The 18,746-nt window shown below is 37.6% G+C and overlaps 3 protein-coding genes across 3 annotated transcripts; all 3 read left to right on the top strand.

The window, feature by feature from the left end:
• The first annotated feature begins 2,054 nt into the window (after positions 1 to 2,054).
• On the top strand, positions 2,055 to 3,773 carry LOC137720454 (sorbitol dehydrogenase-like). The gene is made up of 3 exons (XM_068459524.2): positions 2,055 to 2,305; positions 2,432 to 2,736; positions 2,822 to 3,773. The coding sequence occupies exons 1-3, from the start codon at positions 2,176 to 2,178 to the stop codon at positions 3,491 to 3,493; spliced, it is 1,107 nt and encodes a 368-aa protein (XP_068315625.2). The 5' UTR covers positions 2,055 to 2,175; the 3' UTR covers positions 3,494 to 3,773.
• A 5,011-nt stretch (positions 3,774 to 8,784) lies between these two features.
• Positions 8,785 to 11,550, top strand: LOC137720501 (sorbitol dehydrogenase-like). The gene is made up of 3 exons (XM_068459577.2): positions 8,785 to 10,120; positions 10,246 to 10,550; positions 10,636 to 11,550. The coding sequence occupies exons 1-3, from the start codon at positions 9,991 to 9,993 to the stop codon at positions 11,305 to 11,307; spliced, it is 1,107 nt and encodes a 368-aa protein (XP_068315678.2). The 5' UTR covers positions 8,785 to 9,990; the 3' UTR covers positions 11,308 to 11,550.
• A 3,492-nt stretch (positions 11,551 to 15,042) lies between these two features.
• Positions 15,043 to 16,735, top strand: LOC137720104 (sorbitol dehydrogenase-like). Its single transcript, XM_068459117.2, has 3 exons — positions 15,043 to 15,291; positions 15,411 to 15,715; positions 15,801 to 16,735. The coding sequence occupies exons 1-3, from the start codon at positions 15,162 to 15,164 to the stop codon at positions 16,470 to 16,472; spliced, it is 1,107 nt and encodes a 368-aa protein (XP_068315218.2). The 5' UTR covers positions 15,043 to 15,161; the 3' UTR covers positions 16,473 to 16,735.
• The last annotated feature ends 2,011 nt before the right edge of the window (positions 16,736 to 18,746 follow it).

Genomic DNA, 18,746 nt, shown 5'->3' with positions numbered 1-18,746 from the left:
AAGAAACAAAATGATTATTTTGGCCCCTTACTCAAATTTTTAGCCACATCTCTCACCTACTTGATCCAAAAAGGAAAAAAAGCATTCTTGCGTGCTTACCTGCTTGTTAGCTCTACCTACTCGTTCGAGCAGATTATAGTCAGGTATTTTGGGATGCCAAGGCTAGGGTTTACTCGGATACTAAGGTAGATGAAAATAATGCCCAACAACAATTAAAATGGTGTTAGGAATGTTGAATAGGACCACATAATCAGGACGTTAAAATGGTAATATTTTAAACTTATCACATATTATTATGTAATTTTTATAGGGTGTGCTATTCATATATCCCATTTTACTTCTCACACACCCCTTAATAATTTCTATCCATTGATTTTCGTCAATTCATCCGATCCGACAACCAAAAATTGAAAAGGTGTGTGAGAAGTAAAATAGGATGTGTGGATATCACACTCTTTTTTTATAATACTACCGTTTTGTTCTGTTACCATGTATTTTAATTTTTCAGTTTGCTTCCGTTCAACTATAATGTTACCTTCTTTTATTTTTCCTGTCGACAATTTTGTTTTGTTCAAAGATATGAAGTCAAGGGACGGAAGCCCATGCCATGACATAATCTCCAAAATTATTTGAATCTCAAAATATTTGCTATAAGGATAATAAAACTGTTTGGAATAAACTGAAGGAGGACAGCATATTCCAGATTCCACTTTGAGTAAACCTGTAAACCTAACATGGGCATGACTAACAGCAAAACCGTGTACATAGTACATACTCAAACCTAGATCGTCAAACCGACATAGTCAAACTTAGTAGATATTGCTACAACTGTATTGATTTGGATAACGTTTAATAATCTCACTTTCAGCCTCCAAATATTTGGATAATCCAATTGGAAAATTCCTGCTAGCAGCTTAGGAAAATGGATGCACCGTCCAAGACTAATGGAGGACGGCATGTGGTAGAAGTCTCCGCTAACTGTGGATTGGACTTGTTAATTGTGGATAACGCTAGAACTCCGGCGAAATTCAGTGTCAAACATGTGGGGCGGGGGTGGGGGACGGTGGTCATGGTGGTTTGTTCTTTGCTCTAAACCTAGTCATACAAGGTGTAAAGTGACTATTATTTTATTTTATATAAACAACTGTAGAGAAAGGGGATTGAAAACACATGAGTTCGAGTACAAAGAAAATGCTCTAATCACGATTACAAAAAAAAAAAAAAAAAAAAATGCTTTAATCACTCAAGTTACAAGATCTCGGTTATAACTTATACTATCAGTTGATTCTGTCTAGAACTGATGCTGATTTGCAGTCTATGTGATCGTTAACTATGAAGGGGGATTGATACACACATAAATGCTTTAATCACTCAAGTTACAATATTTTGATACTACTCTGAGTTGATTATGTCGAGAATTGACGTTGATTTACAGCTTATGTGATTCTTAACTACGAAGAAAAACTTATGTCTGACTAACCATAAACGACCTAAAAGATAAATAAGTGAGACCAATTGTTAGGATCACATATAGCTCTCTATGTGTGTCCGGTGGATCATGGTTGTAGGTTTCTTGATACACCTCCTCCCCCAATCTGTCATTGCTAGTCTTCTTGATGACATATAAAGGGCTCTTTGGAAAACAGTATTAAAAATAGAGTGCTTTGCAGAAAGGCACTCTTTGTAATTATATAAAACGAAACTTTTCAATTTTTTTTGACTTAATTAGCATATGTGTCAACAATTTGTAAGAATGTGAAAGGACTCCTTCTAGGAAACATCCAGGCAATGTCCCACAATTAAATAAATTTTGGGGTTTTTTGATATGGGTCCAAATTAACTAAAAATTGGACCTATTTCAAAAGTTAAAAGTCACTAAAAATTGGATCTATTTCAAAATGTGGTCTATAAAATTGGACCTATTTCAAATTTTCCCATAAATTTATTAATTTCTGAAAATAATTAGATAATGTTCCAGGGTTGGCTTATCCAACTTACAAACCAACTTTACCAAATCAGACTCTCAAGTTTGCTATAAATACCACACCCTAGCCAAGCTTGCTCCATCAAAAAACACAACCATTCTGTCTTTCAAACACAGAAGACACAAAGCAAACAGCGAAAGCAATACACTTCAGAAAGAAAAAAAAACACAAAGCAAGTATCAAAAGCATTATGGGTAAGGGTGGGCAAAAGATTTATGGATTGGCTAAGAAAGCCAAACCTGTTCAGCAAGAAAACATGGCTGCTTATCTTGTTGATGTCAACACCATCAAGATCCTACCTTTCAAGCTGCCCAGTATCGGTATTTACCTCTCTCCCTTCTTTTAAATTCATCGTTATTTTTTTTCGGTTTTTGGTTTTTGGTTTTCACCGTTGTAGTGATGCTAATATGCTGCTCCCCTGTTCTCTTGGGATTTCTTAATTTTAGGACCCAATGATGTCCGGATTCGGATTAAGGCGGTTGGTATTTGTGGAAGCGATGTTCACTACCTCAAGACCATGAAATGTGCGGATTTTGAGGTTAAAGAGCCGATGGTGATGGGACATGAGTGTGCTGGGATCGTAGACAAAGTTGGGAGCGAGGTGAAGCATCTGGTGCCTGGTGACCGGGTGGCGGTTGAGCCCGGTATCAGTTGCTCACGGTGTCAGCAGTGCAAAGGAGGGCAGTACAATCTTTGCCCCGACATGAAGTTTTTCGCCACCCCACCGGTTCATGGTTCCTTGGCAAATCAGGTATAAATTTCGACTTTCTCAACCTTATTGACATATGAATTCTATGGCATCAGGACCGTATATAATGACCCTCTGTTTTTAACAGATTGTGCATCCTGCGGATCTATGCTTCAAGCTGCCAGAGAATGTGAGCTTGGAGGAAGGGGCAATGTGTGAGCCCTTGAGTGTTGGAGTTCATGCATGTCGGCGAGCCAATGTTGGTCCCGAAACAACTGTTCTGATCATCGGAGCAGGGCCTATTGGTCTGGTTTCAGTTTTGGCCGCTCGTGCTTTCGGGGCACCAAGAATTGTCATTGTGGATATGGATGACAAGCGTTTAGCCATGGCAAAGTCTGTCGGCGCTGATGGCACCGTCAAAGTTTCAACAAAAATGGAGGATTTGGATGACGAAGTTGCCAAGATTAAAGAAGCCATGGAATCCGAGGTGGATGTGACCTTTGATTGTGTGGGTTTTAATAAAACCATGTCGACGGGTCTCAACGCCACTCGTCCCGGCGGCAAAGTCTGCCTTGTCGGAATGGGACACGGCATGATGACAGTGCCTCTCACTCCAGCTGCTGCCAGGGAGGTTGATGTGGTTGGTGTTTTCCGGTACAAGAACACATGGCCACTTTGCCTCGATTTTTTGAGAAGTGGGAAGATCGACGTGAAACCGCTTATTACTCACCGGTTTGGATTTACCGAGAAGGAGGTGGAAGAAGCCTTTGCTACCAGTGCTCGTGGGGGTGACGCCATCAAAGTCATGTTTAATCTATAGGAAGTTTGCCATTAGTCACTAAATTTCGGATTCTTTGAGACGACAAGTTGTGATGGTTCGGAAATCTTAGATGTAAATTAGCTACAATTTGTTTTTTTATTTTTTTTGTACGAAGTTCTGGTTTCTACTGTTGGGGAAAGCTTTATGGTAGAACCCTAGCTTGTTCATGTACAGAGTTGTAAATTGATTTATTTGAAATTATTTCTTTCAAGAAATATGAAATATGTAATGTTACATTATACCGAAAGGTTCTTCAATCAATATAAGACCTTTTTTTATCTTTTCAGAAGTTGTTTTTATTTAACACAAGGTCTCAGTCCCATCCCTTCGGAGCATACATAAGTATTAAAAGTACACATTAGAAATCAAATCCTCACAACTTATTTTGTCTGTAACCTTTCTGTTACTTATCAATCCACATTGTGTTGTTTAAGATGAAAGCCTTCATTGCTTTTGCAACAAGTTACTCTTTTTCTCTCTTTTTCACCCCAAGGCATTTTCTTTTACCTTTTTTCACCCTCAAGTTTTAAACTCTAATTTTGTTGTTTGTGTGGTTTGGTTGGGATTGCAGAGTGACTTGGGTTTCTAAATTAGGAGTGTGCAATGTTCTTTTCTCCTAATTAGACTCTGTACTAGGCAAGGTTTACAAAGGAGAAGCAGATGTTGCTGTGGTACTTACACCAATTTAAATATTCTATTATGAAAAAAAAAAGGTAAATGAATACATGGATTTAGCACGGTCCGTCCCATTGCATTTTAAAAAAAATCTAATCCGGTCACTTCAAATTTAGTCCTAATGTGATCCGAACCCACCCCCACATAAAACTCTCTACTCTCCTATCTATCTATTATGTAAAAAAAAAAAAAGGCACTAAAAACTAAACTTGTAATTCAGTAACCCTATAAATTCCCATAAATTGCAAATTTCATCCTTATGCCACTGTGTCGTCGTCAACCATCATTTTTACCGAGTAAAACAAGACCAGCCATTTTCATGTCCAAAAGGCCATATTTGATCGCCGGTCAAAAGCGGGAGACACCACAAATCTACGATTACAATTCTTATTAATATATTGTATTATTCAACTTGCTTGATTCATGTTTGTCTTAAACCAACATAATTTGTCCCACCCGAATCTGCTGCCTACGCGTGTCTGACTCGACGTTGCCGTGGCACTCATTATCCATATCTTTGTGACGAACCACGCCTATTTGACATTTTGACTTGGCCAAACTGGCTCCTTAGAGAAATTTCTGGACCTTCGCAACCGCCAACAGTCGCACAACTCTATCAGACTATCACCACATATATCCGACGTGGTAATTAGTCACTTATCTTTGAAGCGTGCAGAAACCTAGAGCATCCAGCGGCAACACAGACTGCCCCATCTCAACTCGTTTCTGTAGAGAGATTGTATAATTTTATCTGATTAATAAGAAACACCGACGAAAAATAAATAAATAAATCAAACAATTGTTTTGAGCTAAGTGAGACCAATGACATAGCTCTCCATGTGTGGCCGGTGGATCTGGGTTGCAGGTTTCTTTAAAATAAAAAAACCCATCCCTCCCCCAAACTGTCATTGCTAGTCTTCTTGCTGACGTTAAAGGGCTGTCTTGTCTAAACAATGACTTAGACTTCTTCCGGATATGTTTGGAAAACACTATTAGAAATGGAGTGCTTTGCAAAAAAAAAAATATATACGACTCGTTTAGAAGTACTTTAAAAATAACTGAAAACACCTTTAGAAAAATATTTTTGTGTTTGAGAAACACTAAATGTGTTTCCTATAAGAAATACTAGTTATGTGATTTTTATGAAGGCATTTCAAGAGCTTCTTTAAAATTTACTTGTATTTTTGCAAAACAAAATAATATTGTTGGGCCGAGTGTAGAGTTGTGCTCGACCCAAAGCGGTGTCAAATACTATGGGCTGCCTGATTGATTCCAGACCATTTAGCAGGGATGGTCGAGTCCTATCACAAGAAGGAATAGTCCAGATAAGCAAGGAGGGCCGAGGAAATCCTGGTGCAACTAGGATTCTCGAGCCAGCGATGAATAAAGCCCCGAAGACGGGTGAGTTCAAAGTCCTAATGGGAGTAGGGTTGTTCGAAGCAAAGTTAGAACGGGGCAAGAACTCCTAATTCAGATAGGGGTTTAATTCGGTCTCAAGGAGTTGGTGCTATAAATACAAGAAATCATGCAACAAAGAAGGAGCCGGAATTCAACATACAATTGCCCTGCGCAAAACCTCTCAAACACCTTGAGATTTTTCCTTTTCTTTTTCCGCCAACACACCTTCAGTTTGGATAAACAACATTGTCGCTGTAGAATCAGCCGACCGAGGAGCATCTTCAGTTTGGATAAACAGCACTGCGTCGAGGTCGACTGGTTACCTATCCAAGTCTCGGTGGATAAACAGCACTGCGTCGAGGTCGACTGGTTACCTATCCAAGTCTCAGCCGAGGAGGGTTTTCGAATCCTTATTGGCAGGGGTTATCTTATCAGCCTTCTCGGCGAAGTAAGGTGTCACGAGTTACGACATTCGGCGTATCGGACGCCGGGTGATTTTATGATTGGGTATTCACAAGTGAGTTTTAGAGTTCGGCATTCTGACGGCCGAACCACGTTCACTATCAAGACATACATTACCTTTGAATATTTGTGTCCGTATAGTCTGGTGTTGATTCGACGTGCTTATACTTTTACGAATATAATCACGGTGACCGAATCAGGCACAGTCGATTTGTGAACTTCGCAGAACTAGCAGTCTCGTCTTCAGGCTCTAGAACCCAAAGACCGAAAGTGCTCCTTCCTCAGTCGCAGTCACAAGATTAAGAAGTCAGCAACGCGCTCAACGCGACAACAACGAATTTTACTCCTTGGTCGAGCTCGGGCGACGAGTTGGCACGTCCCGCATTCAACCGAAGGACTTAGTTAGCTTATTAGTTATTCGGCCTGCGCGCCGCGTAGGCTTTGTAATTTTTAGGGTCAACAATACCACATCCTAGCCAAGCTTGTTCCATCAAAAAACACAAGTATTATTGTGGAGCCAAAAATAATCACAATGTGACATGTGAATCTTTGGATTAAAATGACAAGAATACCCTTGAGGCACATCGGGATTCCTATGCGCGAGTAGCGGACAATCATCCCTCAACCAAGTCAAAAATGCCCAAAATAGGTAACAATTCAAAACCTATTCCATCCATCCTCATCAAATCTTTTCCACAAGGTAACTTCCAAATCTTTCCCTTTTTATTATATTAATTAGCTAATCAATTAGGCAATTATTATATTAATTGACTAATTAATTAGTTAATTATTCAATTATGCCCAATTAAACACAAATCAAGAACCTAGCCCACTAAGAGAGCCAAGTGGGCGGTCCTCTCTCACCCAAGGAGCCCGGCCACACCCCTATAAAAGCTCTCTCATTCACTCCAAAACTCAATTCCAATTCTAAATTCTCCAAACACTTTTCTTTCAAAATTCTAACTTTGGCATCGGAGGTTCTTCGGCCAAAGCCCTCCGCCATTCATCGTGAGCACGTGAGGCTCTTGGCATTGATCTAAGGTGTTATTTGTTTTGTAGGTACAATTTTGTCCAAGAATAAGAAGAAACAAATTTACATACACAATTATGTCTTTCAAACACACACAGCACAAAGCAAACAGAGAAATCAATACACTTTAGAAAAAAACACAGAGCAAGTGTCAAAAATATTATGGGTAAGGGAGGCCAATCGATTAATGGAGTGGCTGAGGAAGCCAAACCTTTTGAGCAAGAAAGCATGGCTTCTTGGCTTGTTGATGCCAACACCATCAAGATCCTACCTTTCGAGCTCCCCAGTCTCGGTATTTACCTCTCTCCCTTCTTTTAAATTCATCGTTATTTTTTTATTTTTTTTTTTTAGTTTTCATCATTGTAGTGATGCTAACATGTTGCTCCCCTGTTCACTTGGGATTTCTTACTTTTAGATGAAAATAATGCCCAACAACAATTAAAATGGTGTTAGGAATGTTGAATAGGACCATATAACCGGAACGTTAAAATGATAGTATTTTAAACTTATCACGTGTTATTATGTGTTCTATATAATACAACCGTTTTGTCCTGTTACCATGTATTTTAATTTTTCAGTTTACTTCCGTTCAACTATAATGTTACCTTCTTTTCTTTTTTTTTCCTGTCGACAATTTTGTTTAGTTCAAAGTTATGAAGTCAAGGGAAGGAAGCCCATGACATAATCTCCAAAATTATTTGAATCTCAAAGTATTTGCTGTAAGGATAAGCTGTTTGGAATAAACTGAAGGAGGACAGCATATTCCAGATTCGACTTTGAGTAAACCTAAACCTAACATGGGCGTGACTAACAGCAAAACCGTGTATACAGTACATACTAAAACCTAGATCGTCAAACCGACATAGTCAAACTTGTTAAATACTGTTACAACTGTCTTGATTTGGATAACGTTTAATAATCTCACTTTCGGCCTCCAAATATTTGGATAATCCAACTGGAAAATTCCTGCTAGCAGTTTAGGAAAATGGATGCACCGTCCAAGACGAATGGAGGACCCGGCATGTGGTAGAAGCTTCTCTCCTCCAAGTGTGGATTGGACTTGTTAATTGTGGATAACGCTAGTACTCCGCCGAAATTCAGTGTCAAACATGTGGGGCTGTGGTGTGGGGGGGCCGTCGTCGTGGTGGCTTGTTCTTTGCTCGACACCTAGTTATAGAAAAAAGTGTAAAGGGATTATTATTTTATTTTATACAAACAACTTTAGAGAAAGGGGATTGAAAACACATAAGTTCGAAGAAAATGCTTTAATCACGATTACCAAAAATAAAATGCTTTAATCATTCGAGTTACAAGATCTTGGAGTAAAGGGATTATTATTTTATTTTATACAAACAATTTTAGAGAAAGGGGATTGAAAACACATAAGTTCGAAGAAAATGCTTTAATCACGATTACCAAAAATAAAATGCTTTAATCATTCGAGTTACAAGATCTTGGCTATACTATGAGTTGATTTTGTCTAAAATAGATGTTGATTTGTAGGTTATGTGATTGTTAACTATGAAGGGGGATTGAAACACGCATAAATGTGGGGCTGGAGATAGTTGTGGTGGTGGTGGTTTGTTCTTTGCTCCAAACCTAGTCATAAAAAAAGGTGTAAAGTGACTATTATTTTATTTTATACAAACAACTTTAGAAACAGGGGATTGAAAACACATGAGTTCGAGTATGAAGAAAATGCTTTAATCACGATAACCGGAAAAAATGCTTTAATCATTCGAGTTACAATATCTCGGTTATACTATGAGCTGATTCTGTCTAGAACTGATACTGATTTGCAGTATATATGATCGTTAACTATGAAGGGGGATTGAAACATATAAATGCTTTAATCACTCAAGTTACAATATTTTGATTATATTCTGAGTTGATTATCTCGAGAATTGACGCTAATTTACAGTTTATGTGATCCTTAACTACAGAAAAAAACTTGTGTCTGACTAACTATAAACGACCTAAAAGATAAATAAGTGAGACCAATTGTTAGGATCACATATAGCTCTCTTATTTGTGTCCGGTGGATCATGGTTGTAGGTTTCTTGATACACCCCCTCCCCCAATCTGTCATTGCTAGTCTTCTTGATGACACATAAGACCAACTCCAATGGTGGACTAAAAACCAAATTACCCCCCAAAATTTTCCCCCAAACGCACTCCAACCCAAGGGGAAATTTTGAGCTAAATGCTAAATGCTAAACCAATGCCAAATTCCCCCCGAAATTTAGCCCAAAAATCGGGGTGGACTCTACCCAATATTTATCGGAATTTAAATTTTTTTAGATTAAAATGTTCATAAAATTAATTTACGATAGTCTACATATTTATTTATTTTTTAATTTAATTTAACAAAAAAAATAGCCTAAATTCATTTTTTAATAATTCCGGGCTAAAATTTTAGTGTAGAATGGTTGGAGTAGAAAAGCTGTTTTTGGGCTATAAGCTAAATTTTTCGGACTAAAAAAATTTGACTTTTAACCCAACCATTGGAGATGGTCTAAAGGGCTGTTTGGAAAACAGTATTAAAAATGGAGTGCTTCGCAGGAAAGCACTCTTGGTAATCATATAAAACGAAACTTCTCAATTTTTTTGACTTAATTAGCATATGTGTCAACAATTTATAAGAATGTGAAAGGACTCCTTCTAGGAAACATCCCTGCAATGTCCCACAATTAAATAAATTATTGATTTCTGAAAATAATTAGATAATGTTCCAGGGTTGGCTTATCCAACTTACAAACCAACTTTACCAAATCAGACTCTCAAGTTTGCTATAAATACCACACCCTAGCCAAGCTTGCTCCATCAAAAAACACAACCATTCTGTCTTTCAAACACAGAAGACACAAAGCAAACAGCGAAAGCAATACACTTCAGAAAGAAAAAAAAACACAAAGCAAGTATCACAAGCATTATGGGTAAGGGTGGGCAAAAGATTTATGGATTGGCTAAGAAAGCCAAACCTGTTCAGCAAGAAAACATGGCTGCTTATCTTGTTGATGTCAACACCATCAAGATCCTACCTTTCAAGCTCCCCAGTATCGGTATTTACCTCTCTCCCTTCTTTTAAATTCATCGTTATTTTTTTTCGGTTTTTGGTTTTTGGTTTCACCGTTGTAGTGATGCTAATATGCTGCTCCCCTGTTCTCTTGGGATTTCTTAATTTTAGGACCCAATGATGTCCGGATTCGGATTAAGGCGGTTGGTATTTGTGGAAGCGATGTTCACTACCTCAAGACCATGAAATGTGCGGATTTTGAGGTTAAAGAGCCGATGGTGATGGGACATGAGTGTGCTGGGATCGTAGACAAAGTTGGGAGCGAGGTGAAGCATCTGGTGCCTGGTGACCGGGTGGCGGTTGAGCCCGGTATCAGTTGCTCACGGTGTCATCAGTGCAAAGGAGGGCAGTACAATCTTTGCCCCGACATGAAGTTTTTCGCAACCCCACCGGTTCATGGTTCCTTGGCAAATCAGGTATAAATTTCGACTTTCTTAACCTTTTTGACATATGAATTCTATGGCATCAGGACCGTATATAATGACCATCTGTTTTTAACAGATTGTGCATCCTGCGGATCTATGCTTCAAGCTGCCAGAGAATGTGAGCTTGGAGGAAGGGGCAATGTGTGAGCCCTTGAGTGTTGGAGTTCATGCATGTCGGCGAGCCAATGTTGGTCCCGAAACAACTGTTCTGATCATCGGAGCAGGGCCTATTGGTCTGGTTTCAGTTTTGGCCGCTCGTGCTTTCGGGGCACCAAGAATTGTCATTGTGGATATGGATGACAAGCGTTTAGCCATGGCAAAGTCTGTCGGCGCTGATGGCACCGTCAAAGTTTCAACAAAAATGGAGGATTTGGATGACGAAGTTGCCAAGATTAAAGAAGCCATGGAATCCGAGGTGGATGTGACCTTTGATTGTGTGGGTTTTAATAAAACCATGTCGACGGGTCTCAACGCCACTCGCCCCGGCGGCAAAGTCTGCCTTGTCGGAATGGGACACGGCATGATGACAGTGCCTCTCACTCCAGCTGCTGCCAGGGAGGTTGATGTGGTTGGTGTTTTCCGGTACAAGAACACATGGCCACTTTGCCTCGATTTTTTGAGAAGTGGGAAGATCGACGTGAAGCCGCTTATTACTCACCGGTTTGGATTTACCGAGAAGGAGGTGGAAGAGGCCTTTGCTACCAGTGCTCGTGGGGGTGACGCCATCAAAGTCATGTTTAATCTATAGGAAGTTTTCCATAAGTTACTAAATTTCGGATTCTTTGAGACGACAAGTTGTGATGGTTCGGAAATCTTAGATGTAAATTAGCTACAATTTGTTTTTTTATTTTTATTTTTTGTACAAAGTTCTGGTTTCTACTGTTGGGGAAAGCTTTATGGTAGAATCCAAGCTTGTTCATGTACAGAGTCGTAAATTGATTTATTTGACATTATTTCCTTCAAGAAATATGAACTATGTAATGTTACATTATACGGAAGGTTCTTCAATCGATACAAGACATTTTTTTTTTTTTCACAAGTTGTTTTTATTTAACACAAGACCTCGGTCCCATCCCTTCGGAGTATACATAAGTATTACAAGTACATAGTCGAGATCAAATATTCTTAACTTATTTTGTATGACCTTCATTGCTTTAGCAGCAAGTTACTCTTTTTCTTTCTTTTTCACCCCAAGGCATTTTCTTTTACCTTTTTTTCACCCTAAAGTTTAAACTCTAATATTCTTGTGTTAGTGAAGCCAGATAGTGTTAAAAGAATTTCTATTTTTTCTTCAACTGATTATAGTTAAAGATTTTGTGAATATTGAGGTATTTTGACAAAGTTGAGTTTAGGAGGTTAAGTGATACAAAAATGAATTTCAAGGGAGCAAAGTGAAATTCAAATGATAGTTTAGGATTAATAACAATAATTAAGCCATTTATATCTTCATCTTATAATACAATAATAATTTGAGTAGTGCTACACTTACTATCTATTTGTATTATTTATCTAATAGAGATTGGTACAAATAATGTTACAAATAGATAGTAGAAATAGCATTTTTGTAAGAACTTTAACAATTATGCATTTAGAAATTAAACATAACCATTATCAATTTTTATATTGATTTTCTATGGACACTTTAAGGCAAATAAGCTATTCTCTCAATTGAGTTCTTTAATTAAGTTGTCACCTGATGCACCTGACTAAAAACAAACTAAAAACTCTCTTACATGAAACGGGTCCTAGATCTATGTGTTGGGGATACATGTAGATCGGGGCGAGTACGGAACGGGTCCAATTATTAGAAACATACAATGGGATGAGGTGGGGAGGGTCCAACTGTATAAGGAAACAGGTCGTCCACCGGAACCGTTTTTAGAGAGTTTTAACAAAAAGTTTGTGGTACTGTTTATTTTAACGAAAAACCATATTTTTACACTAAAAAGTCAATCCTGATACTATTCACTTTACCCTTTATTTTGTCATTATCGTTAAAACTCTTTTTAAGTCATTTTCCTTAATTTTCTTTTAATTTACAGATGGGGATTAAATCTCCGCCGTTGAGTGTCTATCTAGTTAACTCCCGTAGTTTATTTCTAATAAGATTCTCTTTGTCTCTGCTGCTGTGTCTCTTCTCTCACTTTTATCAGTTTCTATGTCGAACTCGAAGAGATGAAGTCACGAAGTCAAACAACACGAAACGACGAAATTAGTATCAGTCATCTCCTCCATTTGATTCAGACCCATATTTGCAGAGTTGACGATTCTTGATAGTCGACATTTTTACCTTGGGTTTTAAGGTATTATGTTTTAAGGATTCAGGATTGAAAATAAATTAGGGTTCTTTAGATTTAGGAATTTTGTTGGGTTCTTGAATCTTGACCTACATTCAGTTCCAATTCAAAATCTTTTGTTGAATTGGATTTGAATCTATTGAATTTCGTTCTTCTGTTGAATTAAATTGATTTTGAATGCCTAGTTTCAAACTTTTTTAGGTTTAGTTATTTATATATGTCGTGTGATAGTTTCAATCTTTCATACTTGGTTCTGTTTCAGGATTGTGAATAATTTTAATTATGGTGTAGGGGATTTGCTAATTTTGTTGTTTGTGCAATTTGGTTGGGATTGCAGAGTGACTTGGGTTTCTTTGTTAATTAGGAGTGTGCAATATTCTTTTCTCCTAATTAGACTCTGTACTGGGCAAGGTTTACAAAGGTGAAGGAGATGTTACAGTGGTACTTACACCAATCTACATATTCTGTTATGAAAAAAAGCAGAAAAAAGAATGTAATTGGATGCGTAAATCTGACCCAGACCATCCCGTTGCATTTTAAAATAGGTCTTATTTGGTCCCTTCAAATTTGGAGCTGACTCGGCCCGTGCCCTCCCTTACATAAAACTCTCTATTCTCATATCTATTAAGTAAAAAAAAGTAGTAAAAACTAAAATTGTAATTCAGTAACCCTCTAAATTCCCAGAAAGTGCAAATTTCATCCTTATGCCACATTGTCATCGTCAACCATCATTTTTTCAAAGTAAAACAAGACCAGCCCTTATCATGTCCAAAAGGCCATATTTGACCGCCGGTAAAAAGCGGAAGACGCCACAAATTTACGACTAACATTCTTATTAATATATTGTATTACTCAACTTGTTTAATTCATGTTTATCTTAAACGGACAAGGATTTTTTTCGGATTCTCTTTTGATGATTCTTGAATCAATCAATCGTATATTTTGCGGTCACTTTTGGTTAAGTACTATTTATATTTAATTTTAAATAAAAAATTTAAAATAATTTCTAATCACATGATGTATAATGAACAAATACGATTGATTGATCATTCAAATACCTTAATCTGGAGAGGATCCTATTTCATCTTAAACCAAGATAATTTGTCCCACCGAATACGTTGCCTACGCGTGTCTGACTGGACGTTGCCGTGGCACTCATTATCCATATTTTTGTGACGTACCACGCCTATTTGACTTGGCCAAACTTGCACCTTAGAGAAAATTTCTGGACCTTCGCAATCGCCAACAGTCGCACAACTCTGTCACCACATGTATTTGACGTGGAAATTAGTCACTCATCTCTGAAGCGTGCAGAAACCTAGGGCATCCAGCGGAAACAAAGACAGCCCATCTCAACTCGTTTCTGTAGAGAGTTGACATTGCATAATTTATTTTATTAATAAGAAATACCGACGATAAATAAATCAAACAATTGTTTTGAGCTAAGTGAGACCAATGACATAGCTTTCCATGTGTGGGCGGTGGATATGGGTTGCAGGTTTCATGAAAAAAAAAAAAAAAAAAAAAACCTCATCCCTCCCCCAATCTGTCATTGCTAGTCTTCTTGTTGACGTAAAGGGCTGTCTTGGGCTAAAACTATGACCTAGAATTTTTTGTTAGACTTCTTCCAAATATGTTTGGAAACAGTATTAGAAATGGAGTCCTTTGTATTAAAATAAAAAAATATAAGGCTCGTTTGGAAATGTTTTAAAAAATAACTTCAAAATGTTTTTAGAAAAATGTTTGGTGTTTGAAAAATACTGAAAGTACTTTCTACAAGATGCACTAGTTGTGCGATTCTTGTGTAAGCATTTCAAAAGCTTCTTCAAGATTCACTTATATTTTTGCAAAACATTAATTACCAAAATATTTTCTTAAAAAAACGTTTTTAATCATTTAAAAATCAGTTACAAAATAGCTCATAAGTGTTTGTCTTTTTTACAGTAAAACATTCTTGGTTTACAAAACCGAAAAACAATAATTTTTATGATTTATTTTGCATGTGTGTCTTTAGTTTGTAAAAATGTGAAAGGACTCCTTCTAGGAAACATCAAACAATGTCCCCCCCATAATATTTATTCGTTTTTGAAAAGAATTAGATAATGTTTCAGGTTTAGATTATCCTAATCTTATACAAACCAACTTGACCAAATCAGACTCTCAAGTTTGCTATAAATACACACCCTTGCTTGTTCCATCTAAAAAAAAACACAAGTATTCCGTCTTTCAAACACACACAGCACAAAGCAAACAGAGAAAGCAATACACTTCAGAAAAAAAACACAGAGCTAGTGTCAAAAATATTATGGGTAAGGGAGGCCAATCGATCAATGGAGTGGCTAAAGAAGCCAAACCTGTTGAGCAAGAAAACATGGCTGCTTGGCTTGTTGATGTCAACACCATCAAGATCCTACCTTTCGAGCTCCCCAGTATGGGTATTTACCTCTCTGCATTCTTTTAAATTCCTCGTTATTTTTTTTCGGTTTTTAGTTTTCATCGTTGTAGTGATGCTAACATGTTGCTTCCCTGTTCTCTTGGGATTTCTTACTTTTAGGACCCAATGATGTCCGGATTTGGATTAAGGCTGTCGGCATTTGTGGAAGCGATGTTCACTACCTCAAGACCATGAAATGTGCGGATTTTGAGGTCAAGGAGCCAATGGTAATCGGACATGAGTGTGCTGGGATCGTAGACGAAGTTGGGAGCGAGGTGAAGCATCTGGTGCCTGGTGACCGGGTGGCGGTTGAGCCCGGTATCAGTTGCTCACGGTGTCAGCAGTGCAAAGGAGGGCGGTACAATCTTTGCCCCGACATGAAGTTTTTCGCCACCCCACCGGTTCATGGTTCCTTGGCAAATCAGGTATAAATTTCGACTTTCTCAACCTTTTTGACATATGAATTCTATGGCATCAGGACCGTATATAATGACCATCTGTTTTTAACAGATTGTGCATCCTGCGGATCTATGCTTCAAGCTGCCAGAGAATGTGAGCTTGGAGGAAGGGGCAATGTGTGAGCCCTTGAGTGTTGGAGTTCATGCATGTCGGCGAGCCAATGTTGGTCCCGAAACAACTGTTCTGGTAATCGGAGCTGGGCCTATTGGTCTCGTTTCAGTTTTGGCCGCTCGTGCTTTTGGGGCACCAAGAATTGTCATCGTGGATATGGATGACCAGCGTTTAGCCATGGCAAAGTCTCTTGGCGCTGATGGCACTGTAAAAGTTTCAACAAAAATGGAGGATATAGATGACGAAGTTGCCATGATTAAAGAAGCCATGGAATCCGAAGTGGATGTAACCCTTGATTGTGTGGGTTTCAGTAAGACCATGTCGACGGGTCTCAAGGCCACTCGCTCCGGCGGCAGAGTCTGCCTTGTCGGAATGGGACACGGCACGATGACAGTGCCTCTCACTCCAGCTGCTGCCAGGGAGGTTGATGTGGTTGGAGTTTTCCGGTACAGGAACACATGGCCACTTTGCCTCGATTTTTTGAGAAGTGGGAAGATCGACGTGAAGCCGCTTATTACTCACCGGTTTGGATTTACCGAGAAGGAGGTGGAAGAAGCCTTTGCGACTAGTGCTCGTGGGGGTAACGCCATCAAAGTCATGTTTAATCTTTAGAAAATTAAGTTACTAAACATCGGATTCTTTGAGACAAGTTGTAATGGTTCGGAAATCTTAGGTAAAAATTATCTACGGTTTTTTTTTTTTGGACAAAGTTCTGGTTTCTAATGTTGGGGAAGCTGTATGATAGAACCCAAGCTTGTTCATGTACAGAGTTGTAAATTGTTTTATTTTACATTATTTCCGTCAAGAAATATGAACTATGTAATGTTACATTATACTGAGAGGTTCTTCAATCAATATGACATATTTTTAAACAAGTTGTGTTTATTTAACACAAGGCCTCAGTCGCACACCTTTGGAGCATACGTAAGTATTACAAGCGCACAATCGAGATCAATCCTTGTACATTTATTTTATGTGTGGAATCTCTGTATCTTATCAATCCAAACCGGGCAACTTAAGATGAAAGCCTTCGTTGCTTTAGTTGCAAGTTATCCTTTTTCTTTCTCTTTTTCACCCCAAGGCAGTTTCTTTTACTTTTTCACCCTAAAGTTCTAAACCCTAATATTAGTGAAGCCAGATGAAAAGAGGTGACAATACAATCCTTTTTTTTTTTTTTTTTTTTTCAATTGATTATATAAACATTTTGTGAATATTAAACTTATTGGTACAAGTGTTTTAGCAAAAAAAGTAGGTCATATATGTTGCCACGTCCTTAGAAGCTAACAAAGTATTTGACGAAGTTGAGTTTTGAGGTTTAAGTGGTACAAAAATGAATTTCAAAGGGAACAAAGTGAAACTCAAACGATAGCTTAGGGATTTTTCTTTTCTTTTTTTTTTTTTTTTTTTGGGGCAAAAAACGATAGCTTAGTATTAATATCAATAATTAAGCCATCAAAATATTCATCTTATAAAACGATAAGAACTTTAAAAATTAATCATCTAGAAATTAAACATAACCGCTATCAATCTTTATCAATTTTCTATGGGCAGTTCAAATATTGCAAATGGGCTATTCTCCCAAATTGAGAGTTCTTTATTTAAGATGTCACCCGAGGTACATGACGAAAAACAAACCAAAGACTCTCTTACATGATATATTACACACATAAATCTAAAAAACTCTCATATCTATCACGTAAAAACATAATAAAAACTACAAATGTAAATTTAATAACCCTCTAAATTCCCATATATTGCAAATTTCATCCTCGTGCCACAATGTCGTCCTCATCCATGTCGAGGTCAACTATCATTTTTATAAAGTTAAACAACACCAGCCCTTATCATGTCCAATAGGCCTTACTAATTTAAGGTTTTTTTAAGTAAAAATGGTCTCTGAGATTTGCATAACACATAACTTTGGTTACTGAGACTTAAAATCAATAGAAGTGGTTCTTGAGATTGTTCACCATCTATTATTTTGGTCATTCTGTTAAAAAAGTCCGTTAAGTTGAGGGCATAACACATAACTTTGGTCCCTGAGATTTGCATAACACATAATTTTGATCCCTGAGATTTGCATAACACATAACTTTGGTCCCTATGATTATCCATCATCCATCATTTTGGTCATTCCATTAAAAAGCTCAAGGACCACGTAACAAAGTTTTTTAATGGAATGACCAAAATAATGGATGATGGACAATTTCATAGATCATTTCTATTGATTTTAAATCTGAGGAACCAAAATTATGTGTTATGAAAATCTCATAAACCACTTTGGATTAAAAGCCTTAATTTAATCACGGGTCCAAAGCGGAAGAGGTCACAAAAATACGATTAAACTTTTACTAATATAGTATTATTCAACCACTTTAACTCATGTCTGTTTTAACTTTACGTAATTTGTCCCACAGAGTTGTCTAAACAAAAATATATTATCTTGCCAACGCATATCCTACTGGACGTTGACGTGGCACTCATTATTCATATTTGTGACGAACCACGCCTCTTTGACTTGGCTAAAATCGCACTTCAAAGAAATTTCTAGACATAATTCTAACGTGGAAATTAATTACTTATCTTTGATGCGTGGAGAAACCTAGGGCAGCCAGCGGCAACACAGAGAGCCCATCTCAACTCGTTTCTGTTAAACAGTTGACATTGGATCATTTATTTTATTAATTAGAGATACGGACGAAAAATAAAATAAATAAATCAGACAGATGATTTGTCATAATCTAATATTCATGGAATAATGGATCGTCTAAAAATGATCATGGGTGACTCGGAATAACATAATCTGTGTTTAAGCAAAAATTTAAAATTGCGATAAATGAAAATTATGAAGAAGTCATAATAAAATCGACATGACGAGCTAATAGT

Source organism: Pyrus communis, chromosome 1, assembly GCF_041283825.1.
Source record: "Pyrus communis isolate YQ-2024b chromosome 1, ASM4128382v1, whole genome shotgun sequence".
In the NCBI taxonomy this organism is placed as follows: Eukaryota; Viridiplantae; Streptophyta; class Magnoliopsida; order Rosales; family Rosaceae; genus Pyrus; species Pyrus communis.
The sequence above is the reverse complement of the archived record's forward strand: the minus strand, read 5'-3'. Positions and strand labels throughout refer to the sequence as shown.